The 18,851-nt window shown below is 35.4% G+C and overlaps 2 protein-coding genes across 4 annotated transcripts; one reads left to right on the forward strand and one right to left on the reverse strand.

Moving 5' to 3' along the window:
• Positions 1–7,209: 7,209 nt before the first annotated feature.
• Positions 7,210–10,944, forward strand: LOC7475138 (probable RNA 3'-terminal phosphate cyclase-like protein). 2 transcript variants are annotated; one of them, XM_024587521.2, is made up of 6 exons: positions 7,210–7,575; positions 7,657–7,806; positions 9,212–9,390; positions 9,467–9,645; positions 9,955–10,165; positions 10,473–10,944. In XM_024587521.2, exons 1-6 carry the CDS (start codon positions 7,371–7,373, stop codon positions 10,680–10,682), a joined length of 1,134 nt encoding a protein of 377 aa, XP_024443289.1. In that variant the 5' UTR covers positions 7,210–7,370; the 3' UTR covers positions 10,683–10,944. The 2 variants fall into 2 exon arrangements, with proteins under 2 accessions (XP_024443289.1, XP_002298266.1); XM_002298230.4 differs by having other exon boundaries at positions 7,212–7,575; positions 9,470–9,645.
• Positions 10,945–11,211: 267 nt separating this feature from the next.
• LOC7467947 (uncharacterized) lies at positions 11,212–18,271 on the reverse strand. 2 transcript variants are annotated; one of them, XM_006369318.3, is made up of 7 exons: positions 17,845–18,264; positions 17,637–17,698; positions 17,434–17,490; positions 16,928–17,167; positions 15,531–15,692; positions 12,818–12,907; positions 11,212–11,563 (listed from the first exon to the last, which is right to left on the reverse strand). In XM_006369318.3, the coding sequence occupies exons 1-7, from the start codon at positions 18,123–18,125 to the stop codon at positions 11,376–11,378; spliced, it is 1,080 nt and encodes a 359-aa protein (XP_006369380.1). In that variant the 5' UTR covers positions 18,126–18,264; the 3' UTR covers positions 11,212–11,375. The 2 variants fall into 2 exon arrangements, with proteins under 2 accessions (XP_006369380.1, XP_024443298.1); XM_024587530.2 differs by lacking the exon at positions 17,434–17,490 and having other exon boundaries at positions 17,845–18,271.
• Positions 18,272–18,851: the final 580 nt, after the last annotated feature.

An 18,851-nucleotide genomic window follows, 5' to 3' on the forward strand; every position in this document is an offset into this window, starting at 1 on the left:
TAATCTTACAACGGGTCAATTTCTTTTTTCAAAATACTAGACAATCAAAGGAATGCATTTATTGAATGTCGTGTGTTGGGTCTTTGAACAAAGAAGCTTGATTTTCAAAATACTTTAAAAAACTAACATCTCTCTGATTTTATTTTAGCAAGTAAACTTGAATAGACATGATTTTTGAAATGTGCGAGTTGATTCCATAACAAAAAAAATCTCGAACAAAAGACCATGGATTGAGTTCGCAAAATACTTGACAAAAATGATATCGAAACTTCTTGATCATCCTTGAAAAGTTGAGCAGCCGGGGGAAATACAGTAGACCCTGGGAAGGAAAACAAACTATATTCAGATTAGTCGGCGGGAAAAATCAAATGATGAATTAGTGAAATCCATTAAAGCTAAAGCAATGAGAAATGCCTTTTGATGATAGACAGAATAATAAGCATAACCAGATCAGCTAAAGGCAATATTGTTCTACGATAGCTAATGATTTAATAAACTTAATTTTCAGGAAGATCCTCATTGAAATCCAACAAGATTTTGATAAATCAGAGTTAACAAAGAAAAAATCCTTAAGCTATGATAGTAAAGAATTCAAGTTCAAGCCCTAAAATTGAGAAACATCAGTTAGACCCTGTAATCACGAAAGAAAGAAAGAAAGAATAACCCTACTATTAGGAAATTCTTAAGAAAAGAAAAAGATCAACCCTACCATTAGGAAGAGTCTTCAAGTCAACCCTAAAATCAGGAAGCACCAAGTTTTCTAACCCCGTGATTGGGAAATTTTAGGTCAACCCTACAATCAGGAAACACCAAGAAATTTAAACACTGCAATTAGGAAAGAAAGTGAGAGGAACTCTATTATTAGGAAATTCTCAAAGTAAAAGATCAACCCTATCATCAAGAAGAATCTTTAAGTCAACCCTACAATCAAGAAACACCAAGTTCAAACCTTGCTATTAGGAATGAAAGTGAGAGGAACTCTATTATTAGGAAATTCTCAAAGGAAAAGATCAACCCTATCATCAAGAAGAATCTTTAAGTCAACCCTGCAATCAGGAAACACCAAGTTCAAACCCTGATATAGGGAAGTATCAAGTCAACCCTGCAATTAGGATGCACTAGTTCAAACCCCTCAATCAGGAAATTTTAGGTCAATCCTGCAATCAGGAAACACCAAAAAATTCAACCCTGCAATCAAAAAGAAAAGTGAGAAGAACCTTACTATTAGGAAATTCTCAAGAAAATAATAAGATCAACCTTGTCATCAAGAAGAATCTTCAAGAAGCACTAAGTTTTCAAAACTCCACGATCAAGAAGTAACAAACATTTTAGTTCTGGTTAAAGGAAATCACCAAATGAGATTTCAAGTTGATCAAGCTGAAGACAAAGACCAAGGTTCTAGTTAAAAGGGGTCTCTAGATTGAGATTTTAGGTTAACCCAACTAAAGGCAACATTTTTGTTCTGGTTAAAGGGGATCGTCAGATGGGATCTCAGGTTGACCAGGCTGAAGACAAAGATCAAAGTTCTAGTTAAAGGGGGACTATAGATTGAGATTTCGGGTTAACCAAGCTGAAGAAACCATTTCAGTTTTGCTTAAAGGGGATTTCAGAATAACCAAGTTGTATACAGTTTGATCGTAGTTCTGGTTGAAGGGGATTGCTGTGAAAACAGAGTTTAGGTCAACAGAACTAAAAGCTTTAAGAAGATTAGTTTTGGAAAAACAATTTGTTTGTCTTTACAAACTTACTACATCAAGCACTCAACAAGTCTTTTCTTTATAAGTATTATAAAGAGTAGTCATCTATCACTACCCAATTTTTTACTCTATTTTTGAAAAAAATTTGAAAAAAAAACCAAAAATACCGAAAGGCAACAAAAACCCAAAAAATATGTTCTTAACGTATTTGCATCATTTCCAGCATCTTTTCCAAAAAAAAGGAAACATGTATTTAATTTTTAGTGATCTAAGTATAATTATGGAAGGGATATGATTAATTTGAAAATTGGAAACCCTCTCACCAAACAACCTTTTTTTTAATCATATGGTCTACAACCATTCTCTTAATCCAGGGGTTCATTTTTCTTTGCTTTGTCTCCAAGTTATCAAATAAATGGTTGAGATTTATTCTTGAAATCTAATGGTTGATCTTAGTTTGCTTTGCCTTCTAGCCAAATAAAATTTTCACCTATAAATAGGTGATTACACACACACACAAAAAGAGGAATTTTAGAAAGATCAGGAAAAAAAAACAAAAATTATTCCCATGTTCTCTCCTTACACCCACACAACAACAAAAAACCCCAGACCTATTATTCCTAAGCCAGATGCCAACCCCAAAAAAGAACCGAAAACAAAATTCACAAACTCGGGACACCACTCTCAGCACAACTCTCTCTCTCTCATTGCAATTAAAAAAACAAAATACCATCCTCACAAACCGATCATCTCCAAAGCCTCTCCCCTTCATCTTCAATCAACACCAACATAACTCACCAATAACCCTTATCTCAACCAAGCCATATCAACACAATAGACAATTTTTAGTGCTCCCTCACTGTCTTTCTCAGAGCTAAAACCCAAGCTCATCATTCACAAGTCATCAGCCACCACTAATTTTCTATCCTTCTTCACCATGTCGCCAAAACTGGCACCTTATTAACAGCCTCCCTCCCATCTCTTTCAGCAGCCTACAGTTGCCAACCACCCAATCACATTAGCAGCCCTCTCATCTCCTTTCTACAACCAACAAACCCACCAAATCATCATCAACACATACCTATAGCCGATCTCTGAGCTCTTCTCAAACCAACACAAACATATCGCCCCTCTTTTCACTCTTCACCTTCTTAGCTCTAGCCGATCAGATCTTGTTCTTCTCCAGTCGAGGACCTTCGTGACCAGCCATTGTTGAAATTCTAATAGAGAAAGAGAGCAACAACAGACCTTCACTAGTCTTGATCTACTTCCTCTAGTATTGGTAAGGTGTGTCATAACCCATTTTTGGGTCCCCGCACAAAAAAAAGGAGAAAATACAAAAAAATCAAAAAAATATTAGCAAAAAAATAGAACAGTGAAAAAAGGATGTCAGAATGCTCAGAAAATGGTCAAAAATTGGTTGAGAAGGTTTAAAATTACAAAAATTAAAATTTGACAGTATTTTGTTGACTGATGAGAGCCCTATTGACAAAGAAAATTCAATTTGAGGAAGAAAAGTCCAAAATCAAATGTTTATGGACTCAATTAAATTTTATTGAAGGTTTAATTGAATTTAAGGAGGTTTTGATTGCAAGAAAAATTGATTTTGGAGTTAAGTTGGGCTTTAATTGGAAGAAATTCAAGTTCTGGGATCAAAATATAATTTTTGAGAGTTAATTTGGTCAAATCAGGGGCTTAATTGCATAAATATTGAAGTTTGATGGCAAATTAGGGACTTAATTGAAGAAATCTGAGACCAAGGACCAAAGTGCAAAACACGTGCAAATTGAAGGCATGATTTTGAATCTGACGCGTTTTTCGCACCAATTCCCATTTAAATGAAACGACGTGTTTTGGGGAAAACAACGTCGTTTCATCTACTGTTCACCAAAAAAAAGAAGAAGAAAGCTAGAAACGGTGCCGTTTTGAAATGGCACCATCTTCTTCTTCCCCTGGACGCGTGAAACAGGGGAAGAAGAAGATTCTTCTTCCTTCCTCTGTCACTGCCATCCAACCCTCAAAAAGACGTCGCCTCCCCTCTAAAAGACGCCGACTTACCAACCACTTTCCACGTGTTGGACGGACGGTGGAGGGGCGGCAGCACAATGGCCGCCCCAACCACGTCTCCCTCCCCTGTTTTTGCCTATAAAAACAGGGGAAGGGGAAGGAAAAAAAAGGCCCGAGAAGAGAGGGAAGAGAGAGATCGAAAAACAGAACGAGAGAGGAACAAAGGAGAGGGAGGGGAAGAAAAAAAAAAGAAGCAGAGGAGGGAGAGGAAGAAGAAGGAGAAGCACCGCCGCCTCTGCCACCCTCAGCTCCCTAGCAGCACCGCCGGCCACTACAATGCGCCACCACTCCAGGTAAACCCTCCGCCCTTTTATTTTGGCCTTCACTTCTTCCCTCGCCATGCAAGACGTGCACAGTGCACGTCTGCAGGCGAGGGACAGTAACCAGCTAATGTGGTCTGGGCTCATGTAGTTGGGCCAAGTTCGGCCCAGCCTATGTATTTGGGCCTAACCCAGCCCATTTCAAAAAAAATTCAAAAATATTTGTTTCAGAATTTTACAATTTTTCCGTGTAGTTTTTATGTCATTTTGATTAATATCGGGCAGTATTTTATGTCGTAAAAATACGAATCCGGTATTAAAATACCCGATTTTTGTCAAAACTTCCAAAAATAAAATACAAAAAAATTTGAAAAAAGAAAAAATGTTTTTGTGCATACGGCCAAGTGTCTCAAAGCTAAAAAATACTATTGTGTTTTTTCATACACCAAAAAACAATGTTTTAGCATGCATTTTGGCTTTAATAACCAGTTTATTAAAGTCAAGAGAACACTGGCCAAAATTTCAAAAACAATAAAAATCTTATTTTGTTTGTCTTTTAGTATCCGGGATACGACATTACACGTAATATGTTTTCTGAATATAAAATTCTATTTTTTTTCGGACGTAGAACGATTAGGTTTTACTCTATTAAGATAAGAACCTCATTATTGAGGAGGGCTTTTCTTGAACCGTAGACAGATCGACAATGAGAAAACACAAAAGACCTTAGATTTTATCAGACATTAAAACAATGCAGCCTACCTTAGGTAGGCATATTTGGGGTGCTAATACCCTCCCTATACGCAACCAGTCTCCGTACCTAATCTCTGAGACCAGTTAGGGTTCCTAGTAACCAGAATACTAAGTGGCGACTCCTAGTCCATACTTTACTGATAAGAGACAAGAATTCCTTGTCTCTTCATATTTGCTAGATATGACCACATTCCATTTTACCTGAGATTGGTGGACGATCGTCGCGACGCCGCACACGTGCGACAAGGTGCACCGCCAATACAGGGAGAAAAAAAAAAGGTGTTGTGCATCTCGATGCGTTACCAGAGACCGACCCACCATAACCCAGAAATCACAACCTCATCCTTTCATCTTCACTGCCAACAACTACTCGAGTTGATTGAAACAAATAAAAGAGAAGATTGAATAAAAAAAAATAAACAGAAGAAGAAATAAGGAAAATAAAACCAATTGTTTGTGTGTTTTTCTTTGTTGCAGGTCACGGTGAGAGTCACCACCAGTACAGGGAGTAAGAAGAGGGGAAATTGCTCTAGATCCACCTATTCTTTAGGTTTTTTTTCCCTACGGCGACGCTTGAACTCACACGCCACCAGTGGCGATGGTGCGTGCAGCACATGCGCCCTCACTATTCCTGCATTTTCAGGATCTTCCAGTTTGGTTACTGAGTTTCCAACAACCTCCTGAAGCTATCCTCAGCCTTCGGTAGGTCCATTTTGGATTCAGATGATTTTTTATTATTATTTTATGTTTAATTACAATGTTGTGTAAATATTTGTAATTGGATGGGTATGTCGGTTAATTAGTAAAAACATTGGTTGTATATATTTGTATTTTCTTATATGTTTTTGAATGTTTAAAACCAAAAAGACAAAAAGAATTAAATGTTTTAATTGCATACAACCAAGTTTCTCAAAAATACAAAATCATATCTTGTGTAAAATATAAAATACATGGTATGTTTTTTTTTTAGCATGCATCTTGGATCTAATAATCAGTTTATTGAATCCATAAGAATTTGATCAATATTTCAATAACCGATAAAATTTTATTTCATGAGAATTAATGATCAATATTCTAGTATAAATATTGGACCTACATGTGAGGCTTATATTTAAATATTTGGAGTTGACTAGAAAACTCTCAGAGTTATCTAAATATTTACCAATTTTAATTGGCAGTATTTTTTACCACAACACATGAGTTGTGGAAAACCCTTCCACCTTCTAAGATAGGTGAACCCTGTCAGGGCATCTACATGGATCCTCTCCTTCAGAATTTATTTGAGCACACGAGCTCATAATAAATTCAAAATACTAGATTTATGCACACGAATAAATCCTCATCCTAAGTCATAGACAGACTACCAGTTAAAAACCTATCAAAACCTTTAAACCACATTGAAGCCACACAATGTAGTTTACCTTAGGTAGAGTGCGTTAGGGGGTGTTAATACCTTCACCAGTCACAACCAATCCCTTACCCTTAGAATATCTGATAAAACCAATACACCCCACTGTTCTGGCAATCTTAAATCAAACAACTAGATGACAACTCCCACGACCCCTCAATATCACGCGTTTACATGTGACAATGTTAAATACAAAATATAAAAAAAATAAGAGAGAATGGACATTAATTTCAATAGAAATTAAAATATTATTTTAAAAAAAGATAGGAAAATTAAAAAAAAAAGGCCTGACTAGCACCTAACCCATTTAGAAAGGGCCCTATTTTCTTGTACCAATATTTTTTGAAAAAAGAAACTTCGGACAACACTTTACGTGGTATTCCTTAGATTTTGATGGGGTCTATGCTTTGTTAACCCAAAAACTCATTTTCAACCCAATTTTGACCAAAAACACCTAGAAAAGAGCATAAACACTTTGAAAAACCTATAAATAGCTTTAAAAAACAAAAAACAAAACCCTTGAAATCAACCTAAAATAAAAACTCTTATTGAGCTTGGATTTGGATTTTAAAGCAATTTTAACAAGAAAACACTTAAGTTGAACTCTTCTCACCAAATAAAATATCTTGACACCACGATCAATAATTTTAGTGGTCAAAATCGATATCAATGTTGATTTTTTCATTCTATCGCTAGAATCCAACGTCTTTTCTCTTATTTCTCAAATTAGGAACTAAAAATAAATAAAATGAATTTTTATACCAAAATTAAATTGAAAAAATATTGAGAGTTCAAATAGGTATAATTTATAAAGTAATGTTTTTTATAATAGCTTTAAAAGCATCATTTATTTATGGCCTTTTTTTCATTTTGATCCTCCTTTTAATTTTTTCTTTATTCAACAAATTTAGTGCCCAAAGAAAGATGTAATCGGGAAGAATAAAAATTTGAAAAAAAAAAAAAAAAACAGTAAATCTATAATAAAAATGTGAGAAGGTAAATAATACATCCAGAATGTGTATAGTCTTTGTAATTAAGCCGGCCTTCCTTTAAACGGGTCAATAATATGTAAACCTGACCCGTATCCACAAGAAGAAAGATTCAACAGCTAGGGTTTTGGCTCACGGCTAAACCCTACTCCCGGATTTCAGTATCAAGAAGGCCTTCAATCCACTCAAGCAAAAGATGGGGAAGGGAAGCTACAAGAAGCTAAAGGGTAGCCAAAACTTCCGTCAAAGACTGATATTAGCGACGCTCTCCGCCACACCTATCATTATCAAGGGCATTCGAGCCAATGACATGCTTCCTGGCCTCCGCCTCCATGAAGTTTCTCTTCTTCGCCTCCTCGAGAAGATTTCTGATGACTGTGTTGTCAAAATCAATGAAACAGGTAAAACAAAGTACCCTACTTGTGTTTTTGCTGGTAACTTGTGCTGGGTTTTATTTTTGAGGAATATATTTTATCTGACAGGAACAATGGTCCAGTACAAGCCTGGGATTTTGATGGGTGGGAGACATCTTGTGCACGATTGTGGTGAAAGTCGAGCTATTGGGTATTTCTTGGAGCCATTACTTGTTCTTGGGTTGTTTTCGAAAAAGGCCCTTTCGATAAGACTCAAAGGTATTGTTGCTTTCTTTGTTGGGTTTGCTAAACTTTTTGGCCTGTCAGCATGTGCTTACAGTTTGTTCAGTTGTATGTTCTTCTGTTTATGGGGTTTCTAGTAGTTGAATTACTCTTTTATTTTTTATCAGTTATGTCCTTGTTGTTTTGCTCAAAATGATATCCTTGTGAGTGATTTTAATTTACTGTCTTATGCTCTTGATGAGGGGAAAAAATTGGGGGTTAGGAAGTGAACTAGTTTAATGTTTTTCCTAGATGGGTTCTAGGAGACTTTGTTTTAGAGTAATCGATGATTGACTAGGATTTGAAAGAAGGGTGTTACAGAAGCCAGAACTGCCACCATTTCTACTTATGTTGATTTCATCTGCTCTCTGCGGGAAACAGAATTCTATCATATGCTGTTGTATATTTGATGCCCTGCTTGTTGAGGGTTCTATCAATGTGCAAATCTAATTAGCTTGTAAGATGTTCATCCATGCGGATTATTCTAGAAATGATCAAAGATAGATTTCCAAAGGCTCAGCAGAGAAGCTTGCTAGAAGGCATGGATCAGTCTTTTATCTTAGTGCCAAGTCTACAAGAGGACATCTTCATACCGAGTCCTGAACTTCTTGTGTGGTAACATGAGGAGCAATCGGGAATGTAAAATCTTTAAAGCATGCTTTGCCTTTTGAGAGTTTGGAGAATTATTGGTTGTAGGGGCTTCGTCTACCATTCTTTTGTATCTTCACTGGCAAAGGCAGCCATTTTCCCCTTGAGCTCATATAGATCACACCTAGTCCACAACCTAATGTTTAGAAAAGATCTATAGGGTCTGTCCCAACCGTGTTGTAAAACAGACAATGAAGGACACTTAGAAGACCAACCACACTTTCTTTTTTCAACAATGGGAGTCAAAGAACAACACAATAGTTGATACTTTAATTTTTTCTAAACAAGTGCAATATAGTTTGGGAGATGAGGATTTCGATTATAATCATGAAATGGAGGATATGGAGGATTCAAGTGAATGAGAGGAAAGCATGGATGGAGATGTTTTTGAAGATTAATGAATAATGATGATGATATTTAATTTTGCTTTTTAATCTGTATGGCTACTTACTACTTTAAATTATTTTATTTTGTTTAAAGGGTGAAAAATATAACTTTATATGACTATGTTATGGTATTTTATATTTTCTTTTGATTGTCTAAAGATCTAATCTTGATTGGGAAGATGTATATTTTAGATTTATCTAATATAATATAATATAATAAAAAATTTTAATTTATAGCATATCGCCTTGGTTCATTCGGGCGAGTGCCTAGGCGTGTGCTTAGTGCCTCAGGCATTTTACAGGCTTGGCACCTTTTAGTGCCTTTCGCCTTTGACAACACTTGTAATGAGATAATAAATTGTTTTCAGGAATTACAAATGATTCTAATGACCCATGTGTTGACACTTTTCGTTCCACTACCTTACCATTATTGAAGCAATTTGGAGTTCCATCAGAAGGATTGGAGCTGAAAATAGAAAGTCGTGGTGCTCCACCACATGGTGGCGGAGAAGTTCTTTTATCAATTCCCAATATTCAAAGTTTAACGGTGATATTTTTAATCCTGTGGTAGTTCATTTGTCTGGGATTCTTTTTTCCCTGATGTTCTTATACGTTATGCTCAGCAGGCAGTCACATGGATTGATGAGGGAATGGTTAGGAGGATTAGAGGGGTGACTTTCTCAACCAGAGTATCTTCTCAGTTTGAGAATACTATGATACATGCTGCTCGAGGAATCTTTAATCATTTGCTTCCTGATGTCCACATATTTACTGATCATAAAGCTGGTCCACAAGCTGGAAAGTATGTTATCTGTTAATAGAAATTTGTCGACTCATTATATGTATGGAATGTTGTGGAGAGAAACGTGAATTGCTGCATGATTTTTTTTCTTTCTATTGTTTTCTTCCTGATGTTCATATATTTATGCTTAATGAAGTTGGTCTACCAGTTGGAAAGTATTATATCTGTTTATAGAATAAAAAATGTTATCTGTTTGTTTGTCGGCATCTTTCAAACACTGTAGAAAGAAATGTGAATTGCTGCTTGGATTTTTTTCCTTTCAGCTTGCTGCGGATAGTATAGCTCACATATATATTCATTTAATGGCAGTTCACCTGGTTATGGAATATCCTTGGTTGCGGAAACTACTTCCGGTTGCTTCATCTCTGCTAATACTGCAGTTTCTTATGCACGAACGGAAGATGGTGGAATGGAAGATGAGAAAGGAGAGCTGATGCCTCCAGAAGATGTTGGTGAGCAAATTGCTTCTGTTCTCCTTCAGGAGATTGAACAGGGTGGAGTTGTAGATACAACACACCAGGTTCGTATTTTCTCTTCTCTGTAATCTTTTTCTAAGTCGAGGTTGGTTAAATTCATTAAAGTGGGTCTTCAAACCCCATTGCTTCTTTAATATTACTTTCCAACAAGCAGGGTTAAATGCAGCAAAATGAAACCTTTGTGATGACTAATTATCTCCTTTAGAAGACCACGTTAATGATATCTTTCAAATTTCTACTTAGGAGGATAGCATGACAACCTTTAGGAAAAGAAGCGTGAAATCTTTTTGGGTTTTACAATGATAACTTCTTACCTTATTTATGACTGTCGTTGCTATTGACTTGTTCCAGGGTTTGTTGTTTCTTCTGTGTGCATTATGTCCACAAGATGTTTCAAAGATTCGCGTAGGGAAGCTTATACCCCATGGAATAGAAGTACTAAGGCTCATCAGAGATTTTTTGGGTGTTAAATTCGTCATTAAGCCAGATCCATCCACAGGGACAGTCATACTCAAATGTGTGGGAAGTGGATTGAAGAATCTTTCTAGAAAGAGTTCTTGATTGCTAAATGCATCACTTGAGATCTCTTTCGATGATTGTGCTTTTTGTGGATTCGAAGGTTTTATAGCAAAGGTCCACTGGAAGAGGGTTATGATACTGCAATTTCGTATGGTCTTGTCGGCTTGAATTTTTCATTTATATCATACTATTACATGCAATCTACGAGAGAGGGGAGGGATAAGTTTTGGTTCAATCTTGTATTTTATATCCGACTCCAAGCAGATTCATGATCAAATGTAAAATGGGTTCTTTGGCAAGCGAATTTGAGTTTTCTTTTGTCCGAGCAGAGGTCATTTTGGCACTTTTGTGAAGGTATTTTTTGGAAAGATAAATAATTAAATTGCAACAGAAATAAACAAAGGACTAAGCTATAAACAGAAGCAGAAGCATAAGGATTCAATCTTTTTTTCTTTTTTTCTTTTATGCATCAGGGGAGCAAAATGCATCAGTGTCTTGTCAGTTTAATGAGCAAATTAGAACAAGCAGAAACGAAGGTTTGGAGGAGAACAAGCAGAAACGAAGACCAATCTGTCAAGAATGAAAATTGTGTCCAAATAGTCCTCTAATAAAAGATGATGTCAATTTCCAAGTAAATGGTAAAAATTAATGTCATGTACATGAGTAAGAAGTACACATATGGAGGAGACCATCACTTTCGCATTGCAAATCATGAAGCTACATCCATTTTTTCCATCAATCATCACCCCATGCATCGTCTTTCATTTTCTGCCTTGTAACTATCCGATTCTTTCTGGTTTCTTCCTGGTTCTTCAGTTCTCTCGAACCAAAGGTCATTGGCAATTTCAATCCCATTCCATGAGCTATTAGCCTTTGGGCAGTTCTTGCTGATGTCTTTGGCCTTTGACGAGGAGGCTCCAGATCTGACAAAAGGAATAACACAAGTATAGTTAAAAAGGAACAAGACAGAAGGTTAGAGAACTGCTTTCCTCCTATTTCCCAATAAAATAACAGGAACTGGTTAGGATTGCTAAATATTTGCATGTCGCTTTATGCTACATAAAAATAATTCCTGGAAAGATGCCCAAACTCCACTGCTTCTGAATATTTTAGGACTCCCGGTAAGAACGCAGAAGCAATCGAGTGCTAGTAAGAATGCTCTATCAATAAGAACATGACTCTAGCTGGAAAGAAAAGGATGTGATTAATTCACAGAAAGTTCTCATTAATACAACAGATGAGGAATTTTGGGATACAAACAGGCAAAAAGACACCACTGAAGTTTCTTACAATAGGCTGCTTAGAAGCAATACAAAAGTCGCTAGCTACAGCATAGGAAGGTTTATTTGAATAGATTTTATTGAAGAAAGCAGTTGAATAACTTGGAGTAGCTGGATGACTATTTTAACATAGAACAAGGAGGGCACAAAGAACGTTCATTAGATCAAAATGACAGAACATGACTGAACTACAGAAGAAAATCACTCTCAAATCCTGTTATCTCTTCCCCCAAACACCATTTCTTGCATGGTGTTAACTATGATAATTCCATTCTTGCTGATTGTTATAGAACAGCAAATTCTTGTAAGGTCAAGTTGCACACCATTCAAATCTGATTTTAACATATCTTGGGAGGTGTCAGCATCAACTTCAGTAGTTCTTTTTTCGAGGACAGGAGAAAGGAATTTTGACAATTTGGGCTTCTTAATTTAATATTTATTGCAGTTTTGTTGCAAAGAAAAGAAAGCCTATAGAAATTCAGCTTAGCTCCAAAAGGGAGTCTCTTTGAAGCTTATATATATTGTTGGCAGATAACTTTGCAGCTTCTGGTAAGTTAAAACATCAGAAGCCTCTTCGAAGCTGGCACTGCTCAACAAATCTATTCTAACTATCAACAATTTTCTAAATTTTAAGTGGGAAGGGGATTGCATGTCTTTCTGCCTCTGTCTCTCTCACCAAGCTGTTCAGTATGCAGCCTCTTCAATGAGTTAGACAGTGGGTTCTTAAGCAGACTTCAGTCCTATGTACCTTATCTGACTGGTAGTAGCTCAACGTCAACATCTCCATTCTTACTGAGCTTCCAAATGGGCTCTCTTTTGAACCAGCATTTCATCTTGGATATACATCAAATTTCCACAGAATTCTGAACAGAGAAAAGTTGGGCCAAAATAATTTACCTTTTGTTGGGATTGAGCCCATGAGTTCATCATCCGCATCAAGAATACGCACAGTAAATGAACATTGAATGTGGTTGCGTGCCTCAAGTGCTGCATGAGAAAATTAAAACTGTAAGAGGATCTAAAACCGTTCCAAGTTAATCTCAATAACAGCAGGAACGTGATATATGGACAATTATCAACTTCAAAGGGAGCACTATAAAAGAAGGAACGTGACTAGTATTTGAATAATCAGTGATGAAAAAAGCTTCAAAAGACAAGTCAACTACCAAGCCACCTTCACCACAAGTGGGAAAAGACAATCATTCCCCAATGTCCAGCATTAATCACTGAAGGATCAAAATAGCCAAAATCACACAAGTACTGCTAGATATCAACAGTCCACTGGCTCCAAATGGCACAACTAAGTTGCAACCAGAATGTCTAGAGCCTACAGCTCCTCAAAGGCATAAAGGGTCTGCATAGCCAAGGCAGAAATTGAAGATCTTCATTCACTAAAACTGCTGCACATGGTAGCTATACCCAACTGACTAACTTTGGGGAGATTGTCAGACAGAACAGTGCTAGTTGAAGGGAGGAACCAAGCCTCCCCTCATCAAGTCCAGACTTGCATTCTACATCACATGGCTTAGGGATCTTGGTGGTTAAAGTCATACCTTTGATTGGAAGAATGACAAAAGTCTGGCCACCATCAACGACACTCTTTGCTCCTGCCCCACAGACAAAAGGGCAGTTTGACAGCATGCCAGTTTAGTGGCATTTGCTTCTTATTAACCAAGTCATCCTAAGGCTACCCCATGTAATAAGTGCATCTTTCTAGCTCATGTTCAACCTTCAATACTATATAGCTTACGGAACATTCTAAACAGGTATTGTTCCTCAAGATTCTTATACAGTCAACTCACAGTATCACATCATGCCATACTCCTATTAACATAACATCTCACAAGCTTCAGCCAAAAAAATGTTTGAAAGTGATAGGGGGGGCATAAATTAATTTTATGAAACATGGATTCAAGAAATACTTACAAATGATAACTTGGGAGTTTTCCAATATATTTTATTTCACAAACTCAAATTTTGAAATCTCAATTCTTTTTGTTTACATCCAGGTCCAAAGATAACTAAAAGTTTATGCTCCTTTTGCTTCTTCCAGATCATAAACTCCAGTTTACTTGATCTTTCTTTCTTAAGATATTATATTGTGTAGAGTTTTGGAGATTAAAGAATGAAGAGAAAATGGGTTCACAGTTCCTCCAAAACATGTTGTAGATAAGATGTGTCAAGTGTGGTGATGCTGTACTGTTGTTTGACTGCGGTTATCTTCTGCATCTATTCTTAGATGTGTTTTAAAAACCTAAAGACCTAATTTTATGGGTGATTAGAGAAGTAAAGGTGAGAGATGTACAGGGATCACCTCAAACCACAGATTAAAATCCTTTCCTTGACTATAAGTAGGTTGCCTCAAATATGCAAGCCTTCTTTAGAAAAAGCACACACCATATAATCAGAGCATATGCCCTTCTCTTTTCTTTTCTTTCTCACTTTACCACTAAAAGAAGCACTGTAAAATCAACCTATAGCACCCATGTCCCGTTAATCAAGAAACAAATTAAAATCCTCTTGAAGGATGGACTAACAAGATGATCAGATATATCAAGTTATTCCATGCTTATATTCATTTTTTCCTTCACCATTGAACTTGATATCATATGTATGGGGTCGTTTGTAACCACGTTCCAAACAGCATTTCACTTAATTTTGAAATTGTTTTGCTTAAAATTAATTTTTTTAATGTTTTTGGATCGCTTTGATGTGTTGATGTCAAAAATAAATTTAAAAAAAAAAAAACATTATTTTGATGCATTTCTAAGCAAAAAGCACTTTGAAAAGAAATTGCTACCACACCCTCAAACACCCCCTATTACTATCTGCACTACCAGCATATTATCCACTCTGATTTACATCTTAAGTCAGAACATATAATGAAACATTAAATTCATTACTTTTATCTTCAAACAATAACATCTTTTAATAACATTTTAGAATGACCTTTACAATTAATTTCTTCCATTATAAAAATTAAAGTTATTTACTATAATTTGTCAGATAAAGTTATCATAAACTAAATGACTCGTGCCTCAAATTCACGAGGTCAAATGATGCAGTTCGAGCTTTCCACCTTTTAAAAACTATGATCCTTATCCCTACCTATTTGACAACCAAAATAAGAAAAAAACTAAAAAACTCCTAACCATATCCTTTATTTTTATAACTAATTTATAATGAGGTTTAATGTATTCTTTCTGAAAGACTATAATTTCAATTTTTTTTCAAAGTATCCCATGCCATTATACATTTATTCAGATATTTATTAGTTATGCACAAGTTATATTTTGCACTTTGCATGTATATCTCTCCGCCAAGTATGTGTGTGAAAATGCTGAGGTAAATCTAATGTTCAATGTCCTTCTCATCTTGTTCTTTTTGTCCTGTTCCGTGATAGCTTAATAATTGCATCAGTTAATGGATTCAAAACCAAGACACCAGCACACCAAATCAGCCCCTCACCAGTGGATTTCAAATTACAACTATGCACTATCCTAACATTGCATCACAGAGAATCATATGGTGCAATATTTAGTTTGGAAAACAGGGGACTGATCTTGTATTTATCATCATACAAATGTAAAGTCAGTCGAGTTTCAATTACCAATTGATGGTGTTTGGAATACTGCAAGAGCCGCTGTGTCATTGATCCAGCGAATAACAAATCCACGATCTTTAAAATCTTCAAAAAGCTTTTCTAGATCTGTTGTCCTCATACTTGGTGGAAAGTCAGCCAGAACAAGAACATGATGTGTGCCATATTTAGCTGCATTCAAATAACAAATCATTAGATCCTGCATAATATTTTAGAGAAAACTTATGTGGGAAAAAATATTAATATCCATGAGGGCATTATTCATAATTGATTGATGCATGGGGCCCTGCTGAGAAGGAAAAAAGATTTAAAAAAACTGTTCATGGCAAACCAAGCAGCTAAATATGGCATCGATACTGAATTGATGGGTAATGTTTGTACCTCTTGAAATGTGTGAAAAGGGACAAAAATTGAACAAACCTTTTGCTTAATATGCAAAAGACAGCTTATTAGAGGACAAAAGGAATAGACAAACCAAAACCTGATTAAGATAGCATGCAATTACAGCAAGGGAAGGAGCAAGAAAAAACAAAGAACTTCTATCTAACTACCCAAGGATAAATAACTTAGGTATGAGGCCCTGTAGGAGAACCAGGCTAGGAGAATGAAAAAGTACCCATATCTAATGTAAGTATTTTCACACCAATAATGACTCAAAAGTTAAATAAAACGCATTTCTGGCCCAAAATTACATCATTTTTCTGGAAATATTTATAGCTAATTTATTTTTCGCACACTTTGTTAAATACATCAGCAGGAGGATATTGCTAAGAAGAGTAACAATTGTCATCTCCCTCTCTCAACACAAATAACATTTTTGCCTGCCTCCTTTACCAGTAGTGATATTTTAATCCTTTTCTCCTTTTCTCTCTCTCCACTAAAATTTTCAACCTTCAATTTGTTAAGACACCAACCATAAAAAACTAACTTTTATATCCGTATCAATTGCTCATGTGGCAATTGGTTTCCATTTTTTTGACCTCATAACAAATGCGACCTCAAATGTAAGAACTAAAGATTTTTACCTAAGAGAGTTTATTTAATATTCTCATTCTTGATGAAGCTTTAAGGATAGATCCACAGTGGCATTTAAAATATTCTCTAATTTAATCTTCTTGTATTTTTTGTACCGGAAAGGTAACTTTGGGGTCTTGTCCAAGAACATAAAAACTTTTAAAAAAGTGGTTGCAAGTGAACAACTGAACATAGAATAATGCAAAAACTATTAGTTCCAACAAATCAAACAGCAAAAACCTATAAATATTCTCATGATTCAACTTCAACTTTAAGAGTAACATGTGGACTCCTTTGGTCAAAAACCACATGAATGGACAAGCAAGATCAAGGATAATGCATTTTTACACATGAAAAGTTCATTCCAAGGAGATGAAAAGTGTATGGCTTACAATTTGTCAATTCTGTATTTTGTGTACTTCTGCCCAAATCTTCATCATCTACATCATCAACAAGAGTTGCATCCGATTGTCGATCGCTATACAGTTCGTGCTTTTTGTACGTGAATGGTCCCCGTCCACGCCTTTTGGAAGTTTGAACTTTTGCATCTTCCAAGCAAATATTTGACACAGAAGGTAAGGATTGTGGTGAGAGCAATTCATCAGGCGCATGATCTGCAATAGCTTCCCAGTCTGTAGCATACCACAACAACATTTCAATCATAAAATTTTCATTCTTAATTAAAGAAACATAGGAAATAAGTCTCTGACAGAACAGTATAAGATGATCAAGCTAAGTCACATAAGAAATAACAATCAGAGAAATCATGCGAACATTTTCAAGTCAGGCAGGTGTTCCTAAACATATAAGCAAAAACTAGAGAATCACAGCCAGACCTTTTAACCTACAGGACAAGGTCGATCAAACAAAAGGAAAACTTAGTAATAAATAGACATACCATCATCTGAGCAAGGTGAAACATCATCACGTGGATTCGATGATTTCTCAAGATGCCCTTCACAGAGACCAAAAAACCCATCAATTATTTCTCACATTACAATCAAATTTTCTTTAGCAATCTGATTATAATAATGCCTATCTAGATGCAATTTGCAAACTTTGTTGTCTGGAAAGTAAAAACTAAAGAACCCAGAAACTTACCATCATTAGAAACAGCATTGCACTTTGAAATCTCATCTTCCTTCTCCACACTCTCCACATCACTAAAACCAAATAAATAAATAAACCCAGAAAAATCCAGTGAGAAAATAAATAGAACACTCAAAAAGCACAACAAGATCAAATCTTTTTCCCAAATTTTCTTTTCTCATCAACCAAACAGACTCTTGAAAAAAAAAAAAAAGAGTACCCAGAAGAGCGTTGTTTAATGAAAGAAGCCCGAAAGAGAAGTTCGTCAGATTTGAGGGAGAAATGTTTAGAAGAGTAAAGCTTTGCCAACTCTGTTAATGCAGAAACCAATTGAAGATTCGCCGCCTCTGATGGGTTCAAAGTTTCGAGCCTTGAAACCTCAGTTTCAAGAAGAGTTATGGCTCCTTCTGTGTCACCGGCTGTCACCAGATCTTCTACTGTTTCACTCCAGTTTTGGTTTGATTGTTCTTCATCTTCTTCTTGTGCTTTCACTCTCTCCATTGGATTTCAAACAAAGATTGCGACTTTGGAAGAAAGTTTTGTAGGACGAGTACTGTACTCGTATTTATTTGAGATTAAAATTGCAAAAAATTTTCTTTTTTCATCAAACGAGTCATAAAAAAAAATATTAGTATATTGGTAGCAACAGCTTAATATTATATTTTTTAAAATGTAAAAAAATATTAAGAATATCAAACAGTATTGTTAGACACAAGCAAATTACATCTATAGTTGTAGTAAACCCAAGTGTCTCTTGGATATAACAGTCATGCAGAAGCACCTAGACCTAGCACCCATATCAGACTTATGCACCTGAGCTTGATAATTATATCAAATATATATATATTTTTAAAAAATAATTATAGTAATTTACTTATAATTATTCTAAAAACATATTTATTTTGTATTTTTATTTTTTTAACAAAATATATTTTTATTTTTTTATATATTTCTTTCTTTTATTTTAGGACATTAATCACACGTGTCCCTAAAATTCACTCAATTTTTTTTATTAATCTCTGTATAATAGTTTTAGTAAAGAAATCATCAACAAAATTGCACAGATTAAGATAGTTAAAAGAACAGTAAATTTTTTACATATATAATATTTTTTTTTCTATAACATAATGTATCAATTCAAAAGTTTTCTTCTATGATCATATATTTCAAATGTTCATAAATACTAATATTTATAGTGTAGAAAAAACTCTACTTGTAACAAACTTT

This window comes from Populus trichocarpa, chromosome 1 (assembly GCF_000002775.5).
Source record: "Populus trichocarpa isolate Nisqually-1 chromosome 1, P.trichocarpa_v4.1, whole genome shotgun sequence".
NCBI lineage: Eukaryota > Viridiplantae > Streptophyta > Magnoliopsida > Malpighiales > Salicaceae > Populus > Populus trichocarpa.